The sequence below is a fragment of the Oncorhynchus gorbuscha genome, linkage group LG24 (assembly GCF_021184085.1).
Source record: "Oncorhynchus gorbuscha isolate QuinsamMale2020 ecotype Even-year linkage group LG24, OgorEven_v1.0, whole genome shotgun sequence".
In the NCBI taxonomy this organism is placed as follows: Eukaryota; Metazoa; Chordata; class Actinopteri; order Salmoniformes; family Salmonidae; genus Oncorhynchus; species Oncorhynchus gorbuscha.
In genome coordinates, this window is record NC_060196.1 from 55,073,836 (window position 1) to 55,096,627 (window position 22,792).

Here is a 22,792-nt window from a genome sequence, read left to right on the forward strand (position 1 = left end):
ACACCACTACAAATCTATATGTAACCATTGTTAAATGGCTAGCTAGCTAACGGGGTGCGCATTAATAGCGTTTCAATCGGTGACGTCACTCGCTCAGGGACCTTAAAGTAGTTGTTCTTCTTGAGCTGCGAGGGCCGCAGCTTTTGTGGAGCGATGGGTAACGATGCTTCGTGGGTGTCAGTTGTTGATGTATGCAGAGCCCAGGTTTGAGCCCAGGTAGCGGCGAGGAGAGGGACGGAAGCTATACTGTTATATACAATACAAAATGTATAATACCACCATACAACAATATTACAATGCATGCATACGTGTGTCTTCCCCGTCCCCGCTGTTCCATAAGGTATATTTTTACCTGTTTTTTAATTTGATTCAACTGCTTGCATACGTTACCTGATGTGGAACAGAGTTCTGAACTTGGGGATTGTCTCTATGTAGTACTGTGTGCCCCCCATAGTCTGTTCTGAACTTGGGGATTGTGAAGAGATCTCTGGTGGCATGTCTTGGGAGTAGGCATGGGTGTTCGAGCTGTGTGCTATTCATTTAAAAAACTTCTTAGGATAGGGTCTAGTTCCCTGAATTTCTTCCTGACTGACGTGCCCAAATTAATCAGGCCCAGAAGCCAGGATATGCATATAATTGGTAGCATTGGATAGAAAACACTTTGAAGTTTCTAAAACTGTTAAAATCTTGTCTAGGACTATAACGGAATTGATATGGCAGGCGAAAATCCAAAGAAAATCCAACCAGAATTTTATTTTGAGCTCCCAGGCTCTTATAATGGGAACCTATTGTTTCTATGTAAATCCTTCTACCATATCGCAATTCCTATGGCTTCCACCAGATGTCAACAGTCTTTATTCAAGGTTTCAGGCTTGTTTTTTGAAAAACAAAGAAGTATTTTGAGGTTTTGTGAGAAGAACACTGGAACAATATCAGTCTTTTGGCAAGTGAGGGAGAGGGCACTCTCTAATTTTCTTTTCCTTTTGAACATACTACTTTCCATATGAAATATTATAGTTTATTTACATTTTAGAGTACCTGAGGATTGGATAGAAACATTGTTTGACTTGTTTGGACAAAGTTTAGCGATAGCTTTTTGGACTACTTTGTCTGCATGTTGAACGAGTGGATTACTGAAATTGCGCCAACTAAACTGACTTTTTGGGATATAAAGAACGATTTATCTAACAAAACAACCATTCATGTTGTAGCTGGGACCCTTAGGATTGCAAACAGAGGAAGATCTTGAAAAGTAAGTGATTTATTTAATCACTGTTTGTGGTTTTGTGAAGCCTGTGCTGGTTGAAAAATATTTTGATGTGGGGCGCCGTCCTCAGACAATCGCATGGTATGCTTTTGTCATAAAGCCTTTTGAAATCGGACAACGCAGTAAGATTAACACAAATGTAATATTTAAAATGATATAAGATACTTGTATGTTCATGAATGTTTAATATTACGATTATTTATTTGAATTGCGCGCCCTCCATTTTCACCGGATGTTGTCGGCGGTGTCCCGCTAACAGACTTCTCCACATCTTAGCTTCTGTTGTGTCAATATGTTTTGACCATGACAGTTTACAATCCAAGCAGTTTAGTCACCTCAACTTGGTCAATTTCCACATTATTCATTATGAGATGTAGTTGAGGTTTAAAGTTTAGTGAATGATTTGTCCCAAATACAATGCTTTTCGTTTTGGAAATATTTAGGACTAACTTATTCCTTACCACCCATTGTGAAAATAACTGCAGCTCTTTGTTAAGTGTTACAGTCATTTCAGTTGCTGTAGTAGCTGACGTGTATAGTGTTGATTCATACACATACATAGACACACTGGCTTGGCATGTTGTTAGTAAAGATTGAAAAAAGTAAGGGGCCTACAAAGCTACCCTGGGGAATTCCTGATTCTAGCTGGATTATGTTGGAGAGGCTTCCATAAAATAGCACCCTTTGTGGTCTGTTAGACAAGAAACTCCTTATCCACAATATAGCAGGGGGAGTAAAGCCATAACACATACATTTTTCCAGCAGCAGACTATGATCGATAATGTCAAAAGCTGCATTGAAGTCTAACAAAAGACAGCCCCCACAGGCCTCCAGAGTGGTGCAGCGGTCCAAGGCACTGCATCACAGTGCTTGAAGTATCACAACAGCCCCGGGCTCGATCCCAGGCTGTGTCACAGCCTGTCATAAACCGGGAGACCCATATGGTGGAATAAAATTGGCTCAGCGTAATCCGGGTTAGTGGAGGGTTTGGCCAGCAGGGATTTCCCTGTCCCATAGCACTCGAGTGACTCCTTGTGGCGGGCCGGGGCGTCTGCAAGCTGAACCCGGTCGCCAGGTGCACAGTGTTTCTTCCGACACATTGCTGTGTCAAGAAGCAGTGTGGCTTGGCAGAGTCGCGTTTTGGAAGACGCATGGCTCTCGACCTTCGCCTCTCCCGAGTCTGTATAGAAGTTGCAGCGATGGGACAACTACTAATTGGATATCATGAAATTGGGGGAAAAAAGGGGGATTTTAGAAAAGATCAAATAAAATAATAATAATAATAATTAATTTAGGATGTAACACAAAATGTGGAATAAGTCAAGGGGTATAAATACTGTGTGTGTGTATGCATGCCTATGTATGGGAATGCACACTGTATGTTTTTTCTAAGGAGAGCTAGACAGATGACATGTACACAGCCTCCACAACCTGCCAACATAATTAAAACCGGATATTATAATTGGTGTATGCATGACCATTTAGCCTGCTCATCTTCTTTTCTAAATCCAGAAGAGGTCTTAAATTCTCAACCACCCTAACTCCTAATAACTGTGGCCATGTCCCAAATTACACCCTGTTGCCTACATAGTGCACTACTTTTAACCAGAGACCTATGGGCCCTGGGCAAGTGTCCTGCACTACTTAGGGAATAGGGCACCATTTGGGACACATCATGTTATTCATGCAGATCCTACAGGAGCAGGCATCATCCCTACGCCTCGGGTTGCCGTAAGCTGTTCTTTGCGTAATCTCTGAAGCGACATAAAAAACGTGTTCTTAATTAGGCATAATGTAATAGCTCGGAATGAAATAATATCATCACCATACTAGAACAACTAGCATACAGTGCTACAAAAATATGAGCTATGACTTATTAGACAGAGGGATGATATGAAATGCATTGGTTGAAATAGTAATGTATAGTTCCATCCAATCTAAGCAGTGTTTTTGTGTGACATTGACTAGACAACCTCAATAAACTTCCAACTACACTCAATACCAGGGATGAGCAACTGACCGCAAGAACCCCAAACAGATATTAGATTTCACTAAAACCTAACCACTTAAAATCTTGCTTACATTTGTATACAATCACGTTTCTCTCTATTATAAATCACTTGGAGTAGATTTGCTGGTGTTTTTACATTCTTGTATGTTCAACAACGAAAATTCTCTAAAAAAATTACAATAATAATATTTTTTTTGTTCTGATATCTTGGGAGGACCAATAAAACCACCCACGGGCCTCCAGTTGGGAAAACCCTGTTCTACACGCTGCCTTAATAGCACAATTGCTTCCCTATGAATCATCCAGCCTGGTTGTTTACAAGAAACGTAGATGGGTGGATTCTTTTGAGGCTGGAAAGAACTGATAGCTGCCCTCAAGACAGACAGGACTGTCATACATCCTGAGTGTCTCTCTGACATGCTGTTCATCAGCCCCCGGACCCTCCAGACTAGAGCGGAGCTGTGTTGGACCTGGCTGTCTGAAAGCCATCAACCATCAGCCCGCATGGGGAAGCAGCAGCATTAGGCTTCCTCTCGTCTCCAGATCTACTATTTAGGGCAGAGAAGCAGCCTACAGACCCATGGCCCCTCCAGCACCAGACCATGGCTCCTCCAGTATCAGACCATGGCCATCCAGTACCAGACCATGGCCATCCAGTATCAGACTATGGCCATCCAGTATCAGACCATGGCCATCCAGTACCAGACCATGGTCATCCAGTACCAGACCCCATGGCTCCTCCAGTATGACCATAACTCCTCCAGTATCAGACCCATGGCTCCTCCAGTACCAGACCCCATGGCTCCTCCAGTACCAGACCCATGGCTCCTCCAGTATCAGATCATGGCCATCCGGTACCAGACCATGGCCATCCAGTACCAGACTCATGACTCTTCCAGTATGACCATGGCTCCTCCAGTATGACCATGGCTCCTCCAGTATGACCATGGCTCCTCCAGTACCAGACCCATGGCTCCTCCAGTATCAGGCCATGGCTCCTCCAGTATCAGACCCATGGCTCCTCCAGTATGACCATGGCTCCTCCAGTACGAGACCATGGCTCCTCCAGTATCAGAACATGGCTCCTCCAGTACCAGACCATGGCTCCTCCAGTATGACCATGGCTCCTCCAGTACCAGACCATGGCTCCTCCAGTATCAGAACATGGCTCCTCCAGTATCAGACCCATGGCTCCTCCAGGACCAGACCATGGCTCCTCCAGTATCAGACTCATGACTCTTCCCATATGACCATGGCTCATCCAGTACCAGACCATGGCTCCTCCAGTATAACCATGGCTCCTCCAGTATGACCATGGCTCCTCCTGTACCAGACCCATGGCTCCTCCAGTATCAGGCCATGGCTCCTCCAGTATCAGACCCATGGCTCCTCCAGTATGACCATGGCTCCTCCAGTACCAGACCATGGCTCCTCCAGTATCAGACCATGGCCATCCAGTACCAGACCATGGCCATCCAGTATCAGACCATGGCCATCCAGTATCAGACCATGGCCATCCAGTACCAGACCATGGCCATCCAGTACCAGAACCCATGGCTCCTCCAATATGACCATAACTCCTCCAGTATCAGACCCATGGCTCCTCCAGTATGACCATGGCTCCTCCAGTATCAGGCCCATGGCTCCTCCAGTATCAGATCATGGCCATCCGGTACCAGACCATGGCCATCCAGTACCAGACTCATGACTCTTCCAGTATGACCATGGCTCCTCCAGTATGACCGTGGCTCCTCCAGTATGACCATGGCTCCTCCAGTACCAGACCATGGCTCCTCCAGTATGACCATGGCTCCTCCAGTACCAGACCCATGGCTCCTCCAGTATCAGGCCATGGCTCCTCCAGTATCAGACCCATGGCTCCTCCAGTATGACCATGGCTCCTCCAGTACCAGACAATGGCTCCTCCAGTATCAGAACATGGCTCCTCCAGTACCAGACCATGGCTCCTCCAGTATCAGAACATGGCTCCTCCAGTATCAGACCCATGGCTCCTCCAGGACCAGACCATGGCTCCTCCAGTATCAGACTCATGACTCTTCCCGTATGACCATGGCTCCTCCAGTATGACCATGGCACATCCAGTACCAGACCATGGCTCCTCCAGTATAACCATGGCTCCTCCAGTATGACCATGGCTCCTCCTGTACCAGACCCATGGCTCCTCCAGTATCAGGCCATGGCTCCTCCAGTATCAGACCCATGGCTCCTCCAGTATGACCATGGCTCCTCCAGTACCAGACCATGGCTCCTCCAGTATCAGACCATGGCCATCCAGTACCAGACCCCATGGCCATCCAGTATCAGACAATGGCCATCCAGTACCAGACCCCATGGCTCCTCCAGTGTCAGACCATGGCCATCCAGTACCAGACCCCATGGCCATCCAGTATCAGACAATGGCCATCCAGTACCAGACCCCATGGCTCCTCCAGTGTCAGACCATGGCCATCCAGTACCAGACCCCATGGCTCCTCCAGTGTCAGACAATGGCCATCCAGTACCAGACCATGGCTCCTCCAGTATCAGACCATGGCCATCCAGTACCAGACCATGGCTCCTCCAGTATCAGACCATGGCCATCCAGTACCAGACCATGGCTCCTCCAGTATCAGACCATGGCCATCCAGTACCAGACCCCATGGCCATCCAGTATCAGACAATGGCCATCCAGTACCAGACCCCATGGCTCCTCCAGTGTCAGACAATGGCCATCCAGTACCAGACCCCATGGCTCCTCCAGTGTCAGACAATGGCCATCCAGTACCAGACCCCATGGCCATCCAGTATCAGACAATGGCCATCCAGTACCAGACCCCATGGCCATCCAGTACCAGACCATGGCTCCTCCAGTATGACCATGGCTCATCCAGTACCAGACCCCATGGCTCCTCCAGTGTCAGACAATGGCCATCCAGTACCAGACCCCATGGCTCCTCCAGTGTCAGACAATGGCCATCCAGTACCAGACCCCATGGCCATCCAGTATCAGACAATGGCCATCCAGTACCAGACCCCATGGCCATCCAGTACCAGACCATGGCTCCTCCAGTATGACCATGGCTCATCCAGTACCAGACCCCATGGCTCCTCCAGTATCAGACCATGGCCATCCAGTACCAGACCATGGCCATCCAGTACCAGACCCCATGGCTCCTCCAGTATCAGACCATGGCCATCCAGTACCAGACCCCATGGCCATCCAGTATCAGACAATGGCCATCCAGTACCAGACCCCATGGCTCCACCAGTACCAGACCATGGCTCCTCCAGTACCAGACCCAATGGCTCCTCCAGTACCAGACCCCATGGCTCCTCCAGTACCAGACAATGGCTCCTCCAGTATCAGACCAATGGCTCCTCCAGTACCAGACAATGGCTCCTCCAGTACCAGACCATGGCTCCTCCAGTACCAGACCCCATGGCTCCTCCAGTACCAGACCATGGCTCCTTGAGGACCTTGTGTTGAACCCTGTGTCAGGGTGTATGACAGGGACTACGATACAATTACCCTTGTTAAGAGTATACAAAACATACACTGAGTATGTTTTCTATGCTCAGTGTATATTCCATTCCAGTGACTTTCAGTCATGCGTGCATAAGTTTGGTCGCAGGAATTGAACCCAATATCCTGGCCTTACAACCACCATGCTGGCATTACAACCACCGTGCTCTACCAACTGAGCTACAGAGGACCAAAGTGTTCCTAGCGTTGCTATTATGTCTTCCTCTCTCTCTGTATCTCTCTCTCTCTGTATATCTCTGTATCTCTCTCTTCCCCTCTCTCTCTCTCTGTATCTCTCTTATCTCTCTCTTCCCCTCTCTCTCTCTCTCTGTATCTCTCTTTGATCTACCTCTTCTATCTCTCTCTCTGTATCTCTCTTTATCACCTTTCTCTCTTATCTCTCACTCTCTTTTTGTCTCTGCATCTCTCTCTCTCTCTCTCTCTCTCAATGTACAACTTGAGGCTCCTGAGACTACAATGAGAGCACAAAAGCAATATTTTAAATTATATTTGAAGTCTGCATAGCCAGTGTGCTAGCAGGCTACAGTAGAGTATTGATTTAAAAATAGATATGAAACCCAAGTGGATGTGAGTAGATGTAAAATGATCTAACAAAGCAAAGGAACAATCTGTGTCACATGGACAAATACAGTAGGCCTTCTTCCTCAGTGATGTAGCCACACTGCACCCGGAAACCAGCCACACCGATGTGTTGGAAGAAACACCAGATGTCAGCATGCACTGCACCATGCCCAGCACAGGGCACAGGAGTCATTAGCGCACGATGGGAGAAGGGCCAAAAACTCCCATAACCTGGACCATTGTTCACCACCCCGTCAGTCTCCCGGTTGCAGCCAGCTGCGACCGAGCCTGGACTTGAACCCAGAATCTCTAGTGGCATAGCTAGCATTGTAGTACCTTAGACCATTGCTCCACTCAGGAGGCCCTTAGTGCACTGACTTTTAATCAGAACCTCATAGGACTCTGGTCAAAAGTAGTGCACTATGTAGGGAATAGGGTGCCATTTGGGACGAAGACAATACTAGAACAAAAGTTTATCATTGCTCTACCTATCTGGTTGAAGTCACCATGAAAAACAGTTATGAATTCCACTGTTCTCTCTGGAGGGGCCATAGGATTAAATGACGCTAAAACGTAGTCATATTTTCACACCCGCAATAACTTGACAGCCACACACACTAAGCCTTTGTATTACGGCTGTTCACTATCACTGGAGTCCTGATAAAAATGTCAATAACAGATGTTTTTTAGCACTCAATATCTTACTGCAATAGCACACTTTTAGCATCTTTTAGGGTGGGTCAATTAAACGATCAGCAAACGGCAACTATTTCAACTATCATTCGATTTTTCAATTTTCGTAGACGCTGTTATCCAGAGCGATTTACAGCATATTTTTCATCTTTTGTTAACAGTGTAATTAAAATTGTTAAATTCCGGGCATAGAATGGGTCTTATGCCACCTCTTGGTGGATTAGTGTGTTTACATTGTCTAATACACTCAGTGATAAAGGTATGGGATTATGGGTAATCCACAGCAGATTTATGGAGAATTGCTGCTGGTGAGTTGAAAATTGAATGGTCCCGGGATAGAAATGTATAAAGTTGACATTTCATCATGAAATCCATTTTTTACATCGTACATTAGCAATTTATGTTATTAGTTTCTACTGTTGTTGGTTTGGCGTCAAATAAGCCACTCTTTATATGTTATTTGCCCAATTTCAGTTTGCCATGTGGGGTTTATGCTAAAGTTGCCTCTTTGAAGTTAGTAGTCACTAAAATTGGCAGCAATAAAGCCTCTCTTGAAAAAGCCAAACCTTGACCCAGAAAATATAAAAAAACTATCGGCCTATATCAAATATCCCAATTATCTCAAACATTTTAGAAAAAGCTGTTGAGCAGCAACTCACTGCCGTCCTGAAGACTAACAGTGTATATGAAACGCTTTGGTCTGGTTTTAGACCCAACCATAGCACTGAAACTGCACTCGTGAAGGTGATAAACTACCTTTTAATGGCGTCAGTCCGAGGCTCTGCATCTGTCCTCGTGCTCCAAGACCTTATTGCTGCTTTTGATACCATCAATCATCACATTCTTTTGGAGAGATTGGAAACCCAAATTGGTCTACACGGACAAGTTCTGGCCTGGTTTAGATCTTATCTGTCGGAACGATATCAGTTTGTCTCTGTGGATGTTTGTCCTCTGACAAATCAACTGTAAATTTCGGTGTTCCTCAAGGTTCCGTTTTAGGACCTCTTGTTTTCACTATATATTTTACCTCTTGGTGATGTCATTTGGAAATATAATGTTAACTTTCACTGCTATGCAGACGATACACAGCTGTACATTTCGATGAAACATGTTGAAGCCCCAAAATTACCCTCCCTGGAAGCCTGTGTTTCAGACATAAGGAAGGGGATGGCAGCAAATGTTTTACTTTTAAACTTGAACAAAACAGAGATGCTTGTTCTAGGTCCCAAGAAACCAACAAATATTCTGTTGGATCTGACAATTAATCTTGATGGTTGTACAGTCGTCTCAAATTAAATTGTGATAGGCGTTACTCTGGACCCTGATCTCTCTTTTGATGAACATATCAAGACTGTTTCAAGGACAGATTTTTTCCATCTACGTAAGATTGCAAAAATCGGACACTTTCTGTCCAAAAATGGTGCAGAAAAATGTATCCATGCTTTTGTCACTTCTAGATTAGACTAGTGCAATGTTCTACTTTCCGGCTTCCCAGATAAAGCACTAAATAAACTTCAGTTAGTGCTAAACACGGTTTCTAGAATCTTGACTAGATCCAAAAAATGTGATCATATATACCTCAGTGCTAGCCTCTCTACACTGGCTTCCTGTTAAGGCTAGGGCTGATTTCAAGGTGCTACTGCTAACCTACAAAGCATCAGATGGGCTTGCTCCTCCCTATCTTTCCGATTTGGTCCTGCCGTACATACTTACACGTACGCTACGATCACAAGACGTAGGTCCCCTTATTGTCCCTAGACTTTCTAAGCAAACAGCTGCAGGAAGGGCTTTCGTCTATAGAGCTCTATGTTTATGGAATAGTCTGCCTACCCATGTGAGAGACGCAGACTCAGTCTTAACCTTGAAGTTTTTATTGGAGACTCCGTCCTATGATTGAGTGTAGTCTGGCTTACTGGTGTTCTTCCATCACTTGAGTGGATTGAATCTCTGACGTGATCTTCCTGTCTGGGTTGGCGCCCACCTCGGGTTTGTGCCGTGGGGGAGATCTTCGTGGTTAATAAGTTCTCAGGGAAATAAGTTGGTGGTTGAAGATATCCCTCTAGTGGTGTGGTGGCTGTGCTTTGGCAAAGTGGGAGGGGTTATATTCTGCCTGTTTGGCCCTGTCTGGGGGTATAGTCAGACGGGGCCACAGTGTCTCCTGACCCCTCCTGTCTCAGTCTCCAGTAATTATACTGCAATAGTTTATGTGTCGGGAGGCGAGGGTCAGTCTGTTATATCTGGAGTATTTATCATGTCTTATGTGTGTGTGAATTTAAGTATACTCTAATTCTCTCTTGCTCTTCTCTCGGAGAACCTGAACCCTAGACCATGTCTCAGGACTACCTGGCCTGATGACTCCTTGCTGTCCCCAGTCCACCTGGTTGTGCTGCTGCTCCAGTTTCTGCCTGCGGCTATGGAACTCTGACCTGTTCACCGGACGTGCTACCTTGTCCCGGACCTGCGTTTTCACCTCTCTCTCTCTCTCTCTCTCTCTCTCTCTCTCTCTCTCTCTCTCTCTCTCTCTCTCTCTCTCTCTCTCACACCTGCTGTCTCTAACTCTGAATGATCGGCTATGAAAAGCCAACTGACATTTACTCCTGAGGTGCTGACCTGTGGAACCCTCTACAACCACTGTGATTATTATTATTTGACCCTGCTGGTCAGCTATAAACGTTTGAACATATTGGACATGTTCTGTTATAATCTCCACCCGGCACAGCCAGAAGAGGACCTCATAGCCTGGTTCCTCTCTAGGTTTCTTCCTAGGTTCTGGCCTTTCTAGGGAGTTGTTCCTAGCTACCGTGCTTCTACATCTGCATTGCTCGCTGTTTGGGGTTTTAGGCTGGGTTTCTGTATAGCACTTTGTGACATCGGCTGATGTTAAAAGGGCTTTATAAATTCATGTGATTGTTTGAGTAGCTAACTTGAAAATGCATTTTACAATGACGGCCTACCCCAGATGACGCTGGGCCAATCGTGACCCGCCCAATCACGGACGGATGTGATGCAGCTTGGATTCAAACCAGGTACTGCAGTGAAGCCTCTGTACTGATATGTAGTGTCTTAAACCCCTGTGCAACTCAGGAGCCCAATCATACTGTGTGTGTCTCATGATTGCAGGTAATTCATACGTTTTATACATTAATGAGCACCAGCTAGCAGCGTATTAGCCTGGTTTTGTTAGCAATTAAAAACATGTGGAACATTCAAGGTGTATTATATTTCTTCGCCACAGGAATGTGACGTTGAGTAATTTTTCAGGATCATTTAATATATTTTGAATACTAAAATGGATGATAGTTTACTCCTTATTTTGTGGATTTGAGATTACACATCTAAACAATATTTTTTTTAAATAGTAAATTAGGAATTGTTAAATCTACTACACGATCACAATGACTTTGGTAGACATTTCAATTTTTCTTTTGTTAGTATATTATAGAGCAGATCTGTGAAAGCGCTATTTATAGCCTGTTGAAATACTGTGTGTTTCCATTGATTGCAGCTTTGGAAATAAATGAACTACACATCCATTACTCCTTCCTGTGTTGACTCACTTACACACTGGCTGTTAGGAATTTTATGTATAATGACTAAACAATATCTACATTTAAATAGAACTATAACTAATTAAACTCTACCCTGTTTTACAATATCTGATTAATAATGTTAGTTCCTAAGAAAGAGGTTATATAGCATGGATAAGGGGTTAATTGGAAATGATAACCATTGTGGAGGAAGGAATGTTTGTGTCTTAAGTAAGCAAAGAGGGTCATTAACCTCTGTTTGAACCGACTCAACCATAACTCTGTGGCGATCAAATAAAACAGTGAGAGCCTCTCCTGGTTTTCCGTATCTGGAACTGTCTGCTAAGTGGTAATAAACTATGGGGAGACTTCAGGAGTTAATCCAGTTATATTTTGTGTCATGTATGTGCGCTGGTGAGTTGGAATGAACTTTTGAACCTGCTTTGTCCTGAGAGGAGGAAGGACATTTTAAAACCTATGACGTCATATTTGATATATAAACTGTTGTACAGGGTTCTATGAGCAGCGCGCTCCGAGAATAAATGCTATTGTCTAATTTTGATAAGACTGGTCTCTAACTATCTACATTGTTCAGTCCATAATTACTTTTGAATTCTGGCATTGAAATCATATTATTTCCTTTTATCAAGTCATTTACAGTTTCTGTCTTTAGTTTTCCATGTGGAACAATTTATCAGTGACTTCTGAACAGTTATCCAATGATTGTTCCATAAGGTTGTCTTTTTAGCGAGTGATATTGGTTCTCGTAGAATATCTTTCATTTTCATCCATATCGTTATAGTGTTCTTTATTATGAAGTTGTTCATGCTCTTAGCTTTATCCTTTGAAAACAGACATGTAAAACAACTGTAGCAATGTTCATGCACATTTTCACTAGTGCATTTAACTATATGTCACAAATACAACCTTCGGTTGTGAGTTAATACAATTTCAAATCTGAAAGGTTAAAACCACCCTCAGACTTGGGAACATTTTTAACTTTCTTTTTTATTCTATGAGATTTATTTTACCATATAAAGTCTGTTATGACCGAGTATACTTTTTTAAAGAATGTCTTTGGTGGGGTAATTGGTATTACCGAAAACAAATGCAAAAACTTTGGCAAGCATGCCATTCTAGGTTTACTCGACCTGTATGATTTTTATGAAGAGTATTCCGTTTAATTAGATCTGCTTTCATATTGTTGAGTAATGGTATAAAAGTTATCTTTTACACTGTCATTTTATAACCTGAGAATTTTGAGTATTCAGAAAATATATTTAGCAAAGAGGCCATTGAGTTTTCATTATCATTCAGGTATATCAGGAGATCATTTGCAAATAAGTTTAGTTTATATTAGGGCTGACCACATTTGGTCGACTGGTTGACTGTTTGGTCCATAAGCTGTTGGTTGAACGAGATTTCTTTAGTCGAGCAGTAGCACAAAAAAATATATATATATTCATACTGTACTAGACATGTCTGATTCGAGCCTGTCTGAGTGGACTAATCTAATGGAGGCCATGGGGATGGCACAGACATGCTACTAAATTATATATGGTTATATTAGGTAAGAACAATGGTGCCACACTAATAAAAAAATATATTTCTGATAACAAATGTGCTATCTCCCGTGTTGGATAGCGGTCGCTGTCCACAGTTCTGAAACATCAGTGCGCTATTGAATAGACTATGTTGCCATGTGCATAATAGCAAAGTTAGCCAGCATATTGGTGTTGAGAACAATGTGGCGGAGGCAGCAGCGAAGGTAGGAAAAACAGCACTTGCCTCAATAAGAAACGGCAATTTAATAAGGTCTATAATGAACTGTTAAATGTGCCTGCCTTTATAAATCATCCATATCTACAGAAATAAGACAGATCCTGCTTCTAATTTGACATATTGCTAAATAGCCCACTGATTCCGTGAGCACAAAGTCTCATGCAACCACAACATCTCAGATAAACAATTTAACAAATTTGGTTGTTATTCATTTTTGCTATGCTGTAATGAAGGAAGTCTCTCTGGTATTACTTATAATTTATTTACTGTTGTTTACACTCTTCCAAATTGTCCCAAAAATTATATTTTTAATGAGGAAGGAAAATGATGTGGGTATATTGAAGCAAAATCTTAAGTAATCAATCAGGAAGTTAAAGTTTGGTCGCAAATGGGTCTTCCAAATGGACAATGACCCCAAGCATACTTCCATAGTTGTGGCAAAATAGCTTAAGGACAACAAAGTCAAGGTATTGCAGTGGCCATCACAAAGCCCTGACCTCAATCCTATAGAACACAATTGAAAAAGTGTGAGCGAGCAAGGAGGCCTACAAACCTGATTCAGTTACACCAGCTCTGTCAGGAGGCCTACACACCTGATTCAGTTACACCAGCTCTGTCAGGTAGGAATAGGCCAAAATTCACACAACTTATTGTGGGTAGCTTATGGAAAGCTACTCAAAACGTTTGACCGAAGTCGATGCGTCTCCTTGTTCAGGCGGTGCTCGGGGGTCGACGTCACTGGTCTTTTAGCCATCATTGATCCATGTTATATTTTCCATTGGTTTTGTCTTGTCTTCCTACACACCTGGTTCCCATCCCAGTCATTACCTGTTGTGTATTTAACCCTCTGTTTCCCCTTGTCAGAGATGGTTTATTGTTGTGCTTGTGATTTATGGACTGGTGTGCGACGGGTTCTTGTACCCACGTTTATTTTATGATGTACTTTGGTTTTGGAGTTTGTTTTACGTTATTAAACTACTCCATTATACCAAGTTTGATTCTCCTGCGCCTGACTTCCCTGCCACATACACACACGACATATGACACCAAAGTTTTTTTAAACTTTAAAGGCAATGCTACCAAATACTATATGAGGGTATGTAAACTAACCTGTAGTTGTTTGCTCTCTTCAAAAGAAACAATAGCATATTCCTGCTTAAGTTCTGAAATGTGATTTTCTTCTTTGGCTTGTTGATATTTTTTCTTGGCTTTTCTAAGATAGTGATTTATTTTTGCAGAGTGTGACATTATCATTCCCCTAATGAACGCCTTAAAGGCATCCCAAATTATATCGGGGTTGGCTTTTCTCTGTCCTCTATATCACCATTTCTAGTGGTAAAGGTATTCATTTTTATGGTTGAAGTATTTATTACATTTCTATTTAATAAATACTTATATTTATTAATGAATTTCTATTGGTGTAATTAAACATGATGACGGAGAATGATCCAATATCCCTATATTTGTCACGCCTTGGTCAATATGTTTTTGTGTTTTCGTTATATATTTTGGTCAGGCCAGGGTGTGACATGGGTTTATGTGTTGGGTTCGTATTGGGGTTATATTAGCATTGGGATTGTGTATGATTAGGGGTGTGTCTAGTTAAGCTTGGCTGCCTGAGGCGGTTCTCAATTGGAGTCAGGTGATTCTTGTTGTCTCGGATTGGGAACCGTATTTAGGTAGCCTGAGTTCACTTTGTAATTCGTGGGTGTTTGTTCCTGTCTCTGTGTTGTAATCACCAGATAGGCTGTAATTAGTTTCACGTTTCGTTTGTTGTTTTCGTATTTCAGTTATTTCATGTACCGTTATATCTTTCATTAAAGTCATGAGTAACCTAAAAAAAATATATAAAAAATAATAATAATAATAATAATAATCTGTAACGGCGTTCGTCTGTTGTAAGAAGAGAGTCGAACCGAAAGATATAACGGTACAAGAAATAACTCAAATTACTACGTTAATCGTAGCGAATGCATGATTTTCGAATATATTATCTTATCAAACTGCAAAATTCAAGTAATTACAAAAGAGGAACGCTTGAAATTAGAAAACATCCCATTATGCTTTTGTTTGTGCTCTCATTTCTTTGACAAAGTCAAATGTGATTTAATGTGGCAGACGTAAGTATATTATTCTTCTTGAGGAGGTTTGTGACAAAACATACTTAGAGAGAAAAGTTTATTGCTTCAGCTGATGTTCCTTTGAATCAAATCAAATTGTATTAGTCAAATATGCGCCAAATACAACAGGCAGTGAAATGCTTACTTATGAGCCCCTAACCAAAAAATAATAATATGAATAAGAATAAAAAATAAAAGAAAACAAATAATTAAAGAGCAGAAATAAAATAACAATAGCGAGACTATATAGGGGAGGGTACCGGTACAGAGTCAATGTGCGGGGGCACCGGTTAGTCGAGGTAATTGAGGTAATATGTACATGTAGGTAGAGTTATTAAAGTGACTATGCATAGATGATAACAACAGAGAGTAGCAGTGGTGTAAAAGAGGGGAGGGGGCAGTGGCATGGGTGTAGAAGTTGTTTAGAAGCCTCTTGGACCTAGACTTGGTGCTCCGGTGCCACTTGCCATGCGGTAGCGGAGATAAAAGTCTATGACTGGGGTGGCTGGGGTCATTGATCATTTTTAGGGCCTTCCTCTGACACCACCTGGTATAGAGGTCCTGGAAGGCCGGAAGCTTTTCCCCAGTGATGTACTGGCCTGTACGCACTACCCTCTGTAGTGCCTTGCGGTCAGAGGATGAGCAGTTGCCATACCAGGCAGTGGTGCTCTCTATGGTGCAGCTGTAGAACCATTTGAGGAACTGAGATTCCATGCCAAATCTTTTCAGTCTCTTGAGGGGGAATAGGTTTTGTCGTGCCCTCTTCACGACTGTCTTAGTATGCTTGGACCATGTTAGTTTGTTGGTGATGTGGACACCACAGAACTCAATCTACTCAACTACAGCAGAATGGGGGTGTGCTCGGTCCTCTTTTTCATGTAGTCCACAATAATTTCCTTTGTCTTGATCATGTTGAGGGAGAGGTTGTTGTCCTGGCATCACACGACCAGGTCTCTGACTTCCTCCCTGTGGGCTGTCTCATCGTTGTCGATGATCAGGCCTACCACTGTTGTGTCATCGGAAAACTTGATGATGGTTTTAGAGTCGTGCCTGGCCATGCAGTCATGAGTGAACAGGGAGTACAGGAGAGGGTGAGCACGCACCCCTGACGGGCCCCTGTGTTGAGGATCAGCGTGGCAGATGTGTTGTAACCTACTCTTACCACCTTGGGGTGGCCCGTCAGGAAGTCCAGGATCCAGTTACAGAGGGAGGTGTTTTGTCCCAGAGTCCTTAGCTTATTGATGAGCTTTGATGGCACTATGGTGTTGAACGCTGAGCTGTAGTCAATGAATAGCATTCTCACATAGGTGTTCCTTTTGTCCAGGTGGGACAGGGCACTGTGGAGTGCAATAGAGATTGCATCATCTGTGGATCTGTTAGGGCGGTGTACAAATTGGAGTGGGTCTAGGGTTTCTAGGATAATGGTGTTGATGTGAGACATGACCAGCCTTTCAAAGCACTTCATTGCTACAGACGTGAGTACTACGGGTCGGTAGTCATTCAGGCAGAGTACCTTAGTATTCTTGGGCACAGGGACTGTTGGCATTACAGACTCTGACAAGTAGACGTTGAAAATGTAATTGAAGACACTTGCCAGTTGGTCAGCACATGCTCGCAGTACACGTTCTGGTAATCCGTCTGGCCTTGCAGCCTTGTGAATGTTGACCTGTTTAAAGGTCTTACTCACTTCGGTTGAAGAGAGGGTGATCACAGTCTTCCGGAACAGCTGGTGCTCTCATGCATGTTTCAGTGTTATTTGGCTCGAAGCGAGCATAGAAGTAGTTTAGCTCATCTGGTAGGCTCGTGTCACTGGGCAGCTCTCGGCTGTACTTCCCTTTGTAGTCTGTAATGGCAAGCCACGCCACATCCGACGAAAATGTATTATGTAATTATTGTACCAGACCACCAGAGCACAGACAACAAGACAGTGAGAGCGATTAGCTTAGTTTATGGAGTTAAATGGTTGTGTGTATTCTGGGTACATCTGGTCTATCTATCTATCTATCTATCTATCTATCTATCTATCTATCTATCTATCTATCTATCTATCTATCTATCTATCTACTGTGCATTCGGAAAGTTACAGCCTTATTATAAAATGAATTAAATTGTTTGTTTTTCTCATCAATCTACACAAAATTACAAATCAAAAACAGGTTTTGAGAAATGTTTGCAAATGTTTTAAAATATAATAAACTGCAATATCATATTTACGTAAGTTATCAGACCCTTTACTCAGTACCTTGTTGAAGCAACCTTTGGCAGTGATCACAGCCTCTAATCTTATTGGGTATGTCGCTACAAGCTTGGCACACAAGTATTTAAGTCGCTCTGGATAAGAGCGTCTGCTAAATGACTTAAATGTAAATGTTAAATGTATTTTGAAAGTTTCTCTCATTCTTCACTGCAGATCCTCTCAAGCTCTGTCAGGTTGGATGGGGAGAATCAATGCACAGCTATTTTCAGGTCTCTCCAGAGATGTTCGATCGGGTTCAAGTCTGGGCTCTAGCTGGGCCACTCAAGGACATTCAGAGACCTGTCCCGAAGACTGTCCCTAAGATTACTACTGTGTTGTCTTAGATGTGTGCTTAGGGTCGTTGTCCTGTTGGAAGGTGAAACTTCGCCCCCAATTAGAGGTCCTGAGCTCTCTGGATTTCATCAAGGATCTCTCTGTACTTTACTCCGTTCATCTTTCCCTCTATCCTGACTAGTCACTGAGTCCCTGCCACTGAAAAACATCCCCACAGCATAATGCTACGACCACCATGCTTCACCGTAGGGATGGTGCAATGTTTCCAGCAGACGTGATGATTGGCATTCAGGACAAAGATTTCAATCTTGGTTTTCATCAGACCAGATAATCTTGTTTCCAAGAGGGCTGTCGTGTGCCTTTTACTGAGGAGTGGCTTACGTCTGGCCACTCTACTATAAAGCCCTGATTGGTGGAGTGCTGCCATTTCTACTGGCCTATAAGAACTCCATTACTACTGGTGTATAAGAACTCCATTACAACTGGAGATTACAAACTGCATTACTACTGGTGTATAAGAACTTCATTAAACTGGTGTATATGAACTCCATTACTACTGATGTATATGAACTCAATTACTACTGTTGTATAATAACTCCATTTCTACTGGCCTATAAGAACTCCATTACTACTGACGTGTAAGATCTCCATTACTCCTGGCGTATAGTAACTCCATTACTACTGGCCTCTCAGAACTACATTACAATGGCGTATAAGAACTCCATTACTACTGGTGTATAAGAACTCCATTACTACTGGCCTATAAGAACTCCATTGCTAATGGTGCATAAGAACTCCTTTACTACTAGCATTATAATAACTCCTTTACTACTGGCGCATAAGAATTCCATTACTACTGGCGTATACAAACTCCATTACTAGTGGAGAATACAAACTCCATTACTACCGGCATATAAGAACTCAATTACTACTAGCCTATAAGATCTCAATTATTACTTGTGTATAAGAACTTCATTACTACTGGTGTATAAGAACTCCATTACTACTGGCCTATAAGTACTCAATTATTACTGGCGTATAAGAACTCCATTACTACTCGCCTTTAAGATCTCAATTATTACTGGTGTATAAGAACTCCATTGCTACTGGCCTGTAAGAACTCCATTACTACTGGCCTATAAGTACTCAATTATTACTGGTGTAGAAGAACTCCATTACTACTTGCGTATAAGAACTCCATTGTTACTGGCCTAAAATAATTCTATTGCTACTGGCCTATAAGAAGCCCATTACTACTGGCCAATAATAACTCCATTCCTACTGGCCTATAATAACTCCATTACTACTGGCTTATAAGAACTCCATTACTACTGGCCTATAAGAACTCAATTACTACTTGCCTATAATAACTCCATTACTACTGGCCTATAATAACTCCATTACTACTGGCCTATAAGAACTCCATTACTACTGGCCTATAATAACTCCATTACTACTGGCCTGTAAGAACTCCATTACTACTGGCCTATAAGTACTCAATTATTACTGGTGTAGAAGAACTCCATTACTACTTGCGTATAAGAACTCCATTGTTACTGGCCTAAAATAACTATATTGCTACTGGCCTATAACTCAACGAAGCCCATTACTACTGGCCATTTTAATATTTTAGTAACTCCATTCCTACTGGCCTATAATAACTCCATTACTACTGGCTTATAAGAACTCCATTACTACTGGCCTATAAGAACTCAATTACTACTTGCCTATAATAACTCCATTACTACTGGCCTATAATAACTCCATTACTACTGGCCTATAAGAACTCCATTACTACTGGCCTATAATAACTCCATTACTACTGGCCTATAAGAACTCCATTACTACTGGCCTATAATAACCCCATTACTACTTTAACCTCCCCACGTCTACCTTTGACTCTTTCCTCTCTGGCCTATAATAACCCCATTACTACTGGCCTATAATAACTCCATTACTACTGGCCTATAATAACTCCATTACTACTGGTGTATAATAACTCCATTATACTGGTGTATAATAACTCCATTATACTGGCCTATAATAACTCCATTACTACTTGCCTATAATAACTCCATTACTACTGGCCTAACCCTAGGAAGCTCTTTGCCACCTTCTCCTCCCTCCTGAATCCTGGCCTATAATGACTCCATTACTACTGGCCTATAAGAACTCCATTACTACTGTGCCTATAAGAACTCCATTATACTGCCCGTGACCCTATCCCCTCCTCTCTTCTCCAGACCATTTCCGGAGACCTTCTCCCTTACCTCACCTCGCTCATCAACTCATCTGACCGTTGGCTATAAGAACTTCTGAAAAAACCTACACTCGATTATACTGGTGTATACAGACCAGTATCCATTATACTTTTCTCTCCAAAACTCTTGAATAACTCCAGCTATATCTCTCTGAATGACCTTCTTGATCCAAATCAGTCAGGTTTCAAGACTATTCAACTGAGACTGCTCTCCTCTGTATCACGGAGGCGCTCCGCACTAAACTCTCTCTCCTCTGCTAGATCTATCGGCTGTGAACCATCAGATCCTCCTCTCCACCCTCTCCGAGTTCCATCTCCGGCGCGGCCCACGCTACTACTGGCCTGATAAGAACTCCCAGGTGGCGTGGCGAGAATCTGTCTCCTCACCACGCTCACCACTGGTGTCCCCAGGGCTCTGTTCTTGGCCCTCTCCTATTCTCGCTATACACCAAGTCACTTGGCTCTGTCATAACCTCACATGGTCTCTCTTATCATTGCTATGCAGACGACACACAATTAATCTTCTCCTTTCCCCCTTCTGATGACCAGGTGGCGAATATCTCTGCATGTCTGGCAGACATATCAGTGTGGATGACGGATCACCACCTCAAGCTGAACCTCGGCAAGACGGAGCTGCTCTTCCTCCCGGGGAAGGACTGCCCGTTCCATGATCTCGCCATCACGGTCGACAACTCCATTGTGTCCTCCTCCCAGAGCGCCAAGAACCTTGGCGTGATCCTGGACAACACCCTGTCGTTCTCAACTAACATCAAGGCGGTGGCCCGTTCCTGTAGGTTCATGCTCTACAACATCCGCAAGTATCCCTGCCTCACACAGGAAGCGGCGCAGGTCCTAATCCAGGCACTTGTCATCTCCCGTCTGGATTACTGCAACTCGCTGTTGGCTGGGCTCCCTGCCTGTGCCATTAAACCCCTTCAACTCATCCAGAACGCCGCAGCCCGTCTGGTGTTCAACCTTCCCAAGTTCTCTCAGTCACCCCGCTCCTCCGTTCTCTCCACTGGCTTCCAGTTGAAGATCCGCTACAAGACCATGGTGCTTGCCTACGGAGCTGTGAGGGGAACGGCACCTCAGTACCTCCAGGCTCTGATCAGGCCCTACACCCAAACAAGGGCACTGCGTTCATCCACCTCTGGCCTGCTCGCCTCCCTACCACTGAGGAAGTACAGCTCCCGCTCAGCCCAGTCAAAACTGTTCGCTGCCCTGGCCCCCCAATGGTGGAACAAACTCCCTCACGACGCCAGGACAGCGGAGTCAATCACCACCTTCCGGAGACACCTGAAACCCCACCTCTTTAAGGAATACCTAGGATAGGTTAAGTAATCCCTCTCACCCCACCCCCCCTAAGTTTTAGATGCTCTATTGTTAAGTGACTGTCCCACTGGATGTCATAAGGTGAATGCACCAATTTGTAAGTCGCTCTGGATAAGAGCGTCTGCTAAATGACTTAAATGTAAATGTAAATGTAATAACTCCATTATACTTGCCTATAATAACTCCATTACTACTTGCCTATAATAACTCCATTACTACTGGCCTATAAGAACTCCATTACTACTGGCCTATAAGAACTCCATTACTACTGGCCTATAAGAACTCCATTATACTGGTGTATAATAACTCCATATGATCTCTTAGCATTCAATACATTATGGTGAGAATCAGGAATATGTAGCTCTCCTCTATTTCATGTACTGTATATGCTACAAATATCTACAGATTAAACATGAAGGATGAGGACAATAACATGAGAGATAGAGAAGAGCCATTGGTCTCTCCCCTAAACACAGCAAGACATACCCATGTGATTCAGTCAGTACCAAATTAGTATACAGGAATAGAGGTCATCGATAGACACCTTTTCCAACAATCAATGGAAAACTGAGCTAAAATATTGTAAACTAAACTATGTGTATTTACTTTTAAGCAATAACTCATAAAACATAGTAAAATAAAAACACAGCACCAACACACACATTTGTCAGTACGGTAAGCAAAAGAAGTTCCACGTCCAGTATAGCCCTTTTTTGACGGCAATTAAAGGCTTACCTCAGATTTTATACATTGAAAGTAGGACTCAACTTTTGTCCTCTTATTACCTCAAATCAGTGATTCCCATTTGCAGTCAGTGAGTACCAAGCACAACCAGACAGAATATGACTATTGTTGAACTGAAACACTGACCAGACGGACACAGACAGAGAGAGGCGCAGCAGTAGCAGTAGACTCACCATATCGTCGGAGGCTCTGATCCTTCCACTTCCAAGTAGTCATATTTTTCCTCCGTCTGGAAGTCTGTAAAAATGATGGAGATGGTGTCTCCAGGATCAGCAAGTATGGTCCACGTACAGTCCGCACTATTGTAATATTCACTCGGGAAATTGGGACTTGAAATGATGCCACTTGAACCCCTCAGAGTATCACCACATGTGTCCTCAGCTGTCAATCAAACGGAAAGACTTCTGTTAGGAATCGGGCT

The 22,792-nt window shown here is 43.3% G+C and overlaps 1 protein-coding gene across 1 annotated transcript in view; it reads right to left on the reverse strand.

Moving 5' to 3' along the window:
* LOC124012727 (CUB and sushi domain-containing protein 3-like) overlaps positions 1–22,792 on the reverse strand; it is an 849,083-nt gene that overhangs the window by 508,370 nt on the left and 317,921 nt on the right. Inside the window, exon 5 of the mRNA XM_046326635.1 lies at positions 22,545–22,752. Coding sequence (XP_046182591.1) covers positions 22,545–22,752 — 208 coding nt within the window. The remainder of the gene's footprint in view (positions 1–22,544; positions 22,753–22,792) is intronic.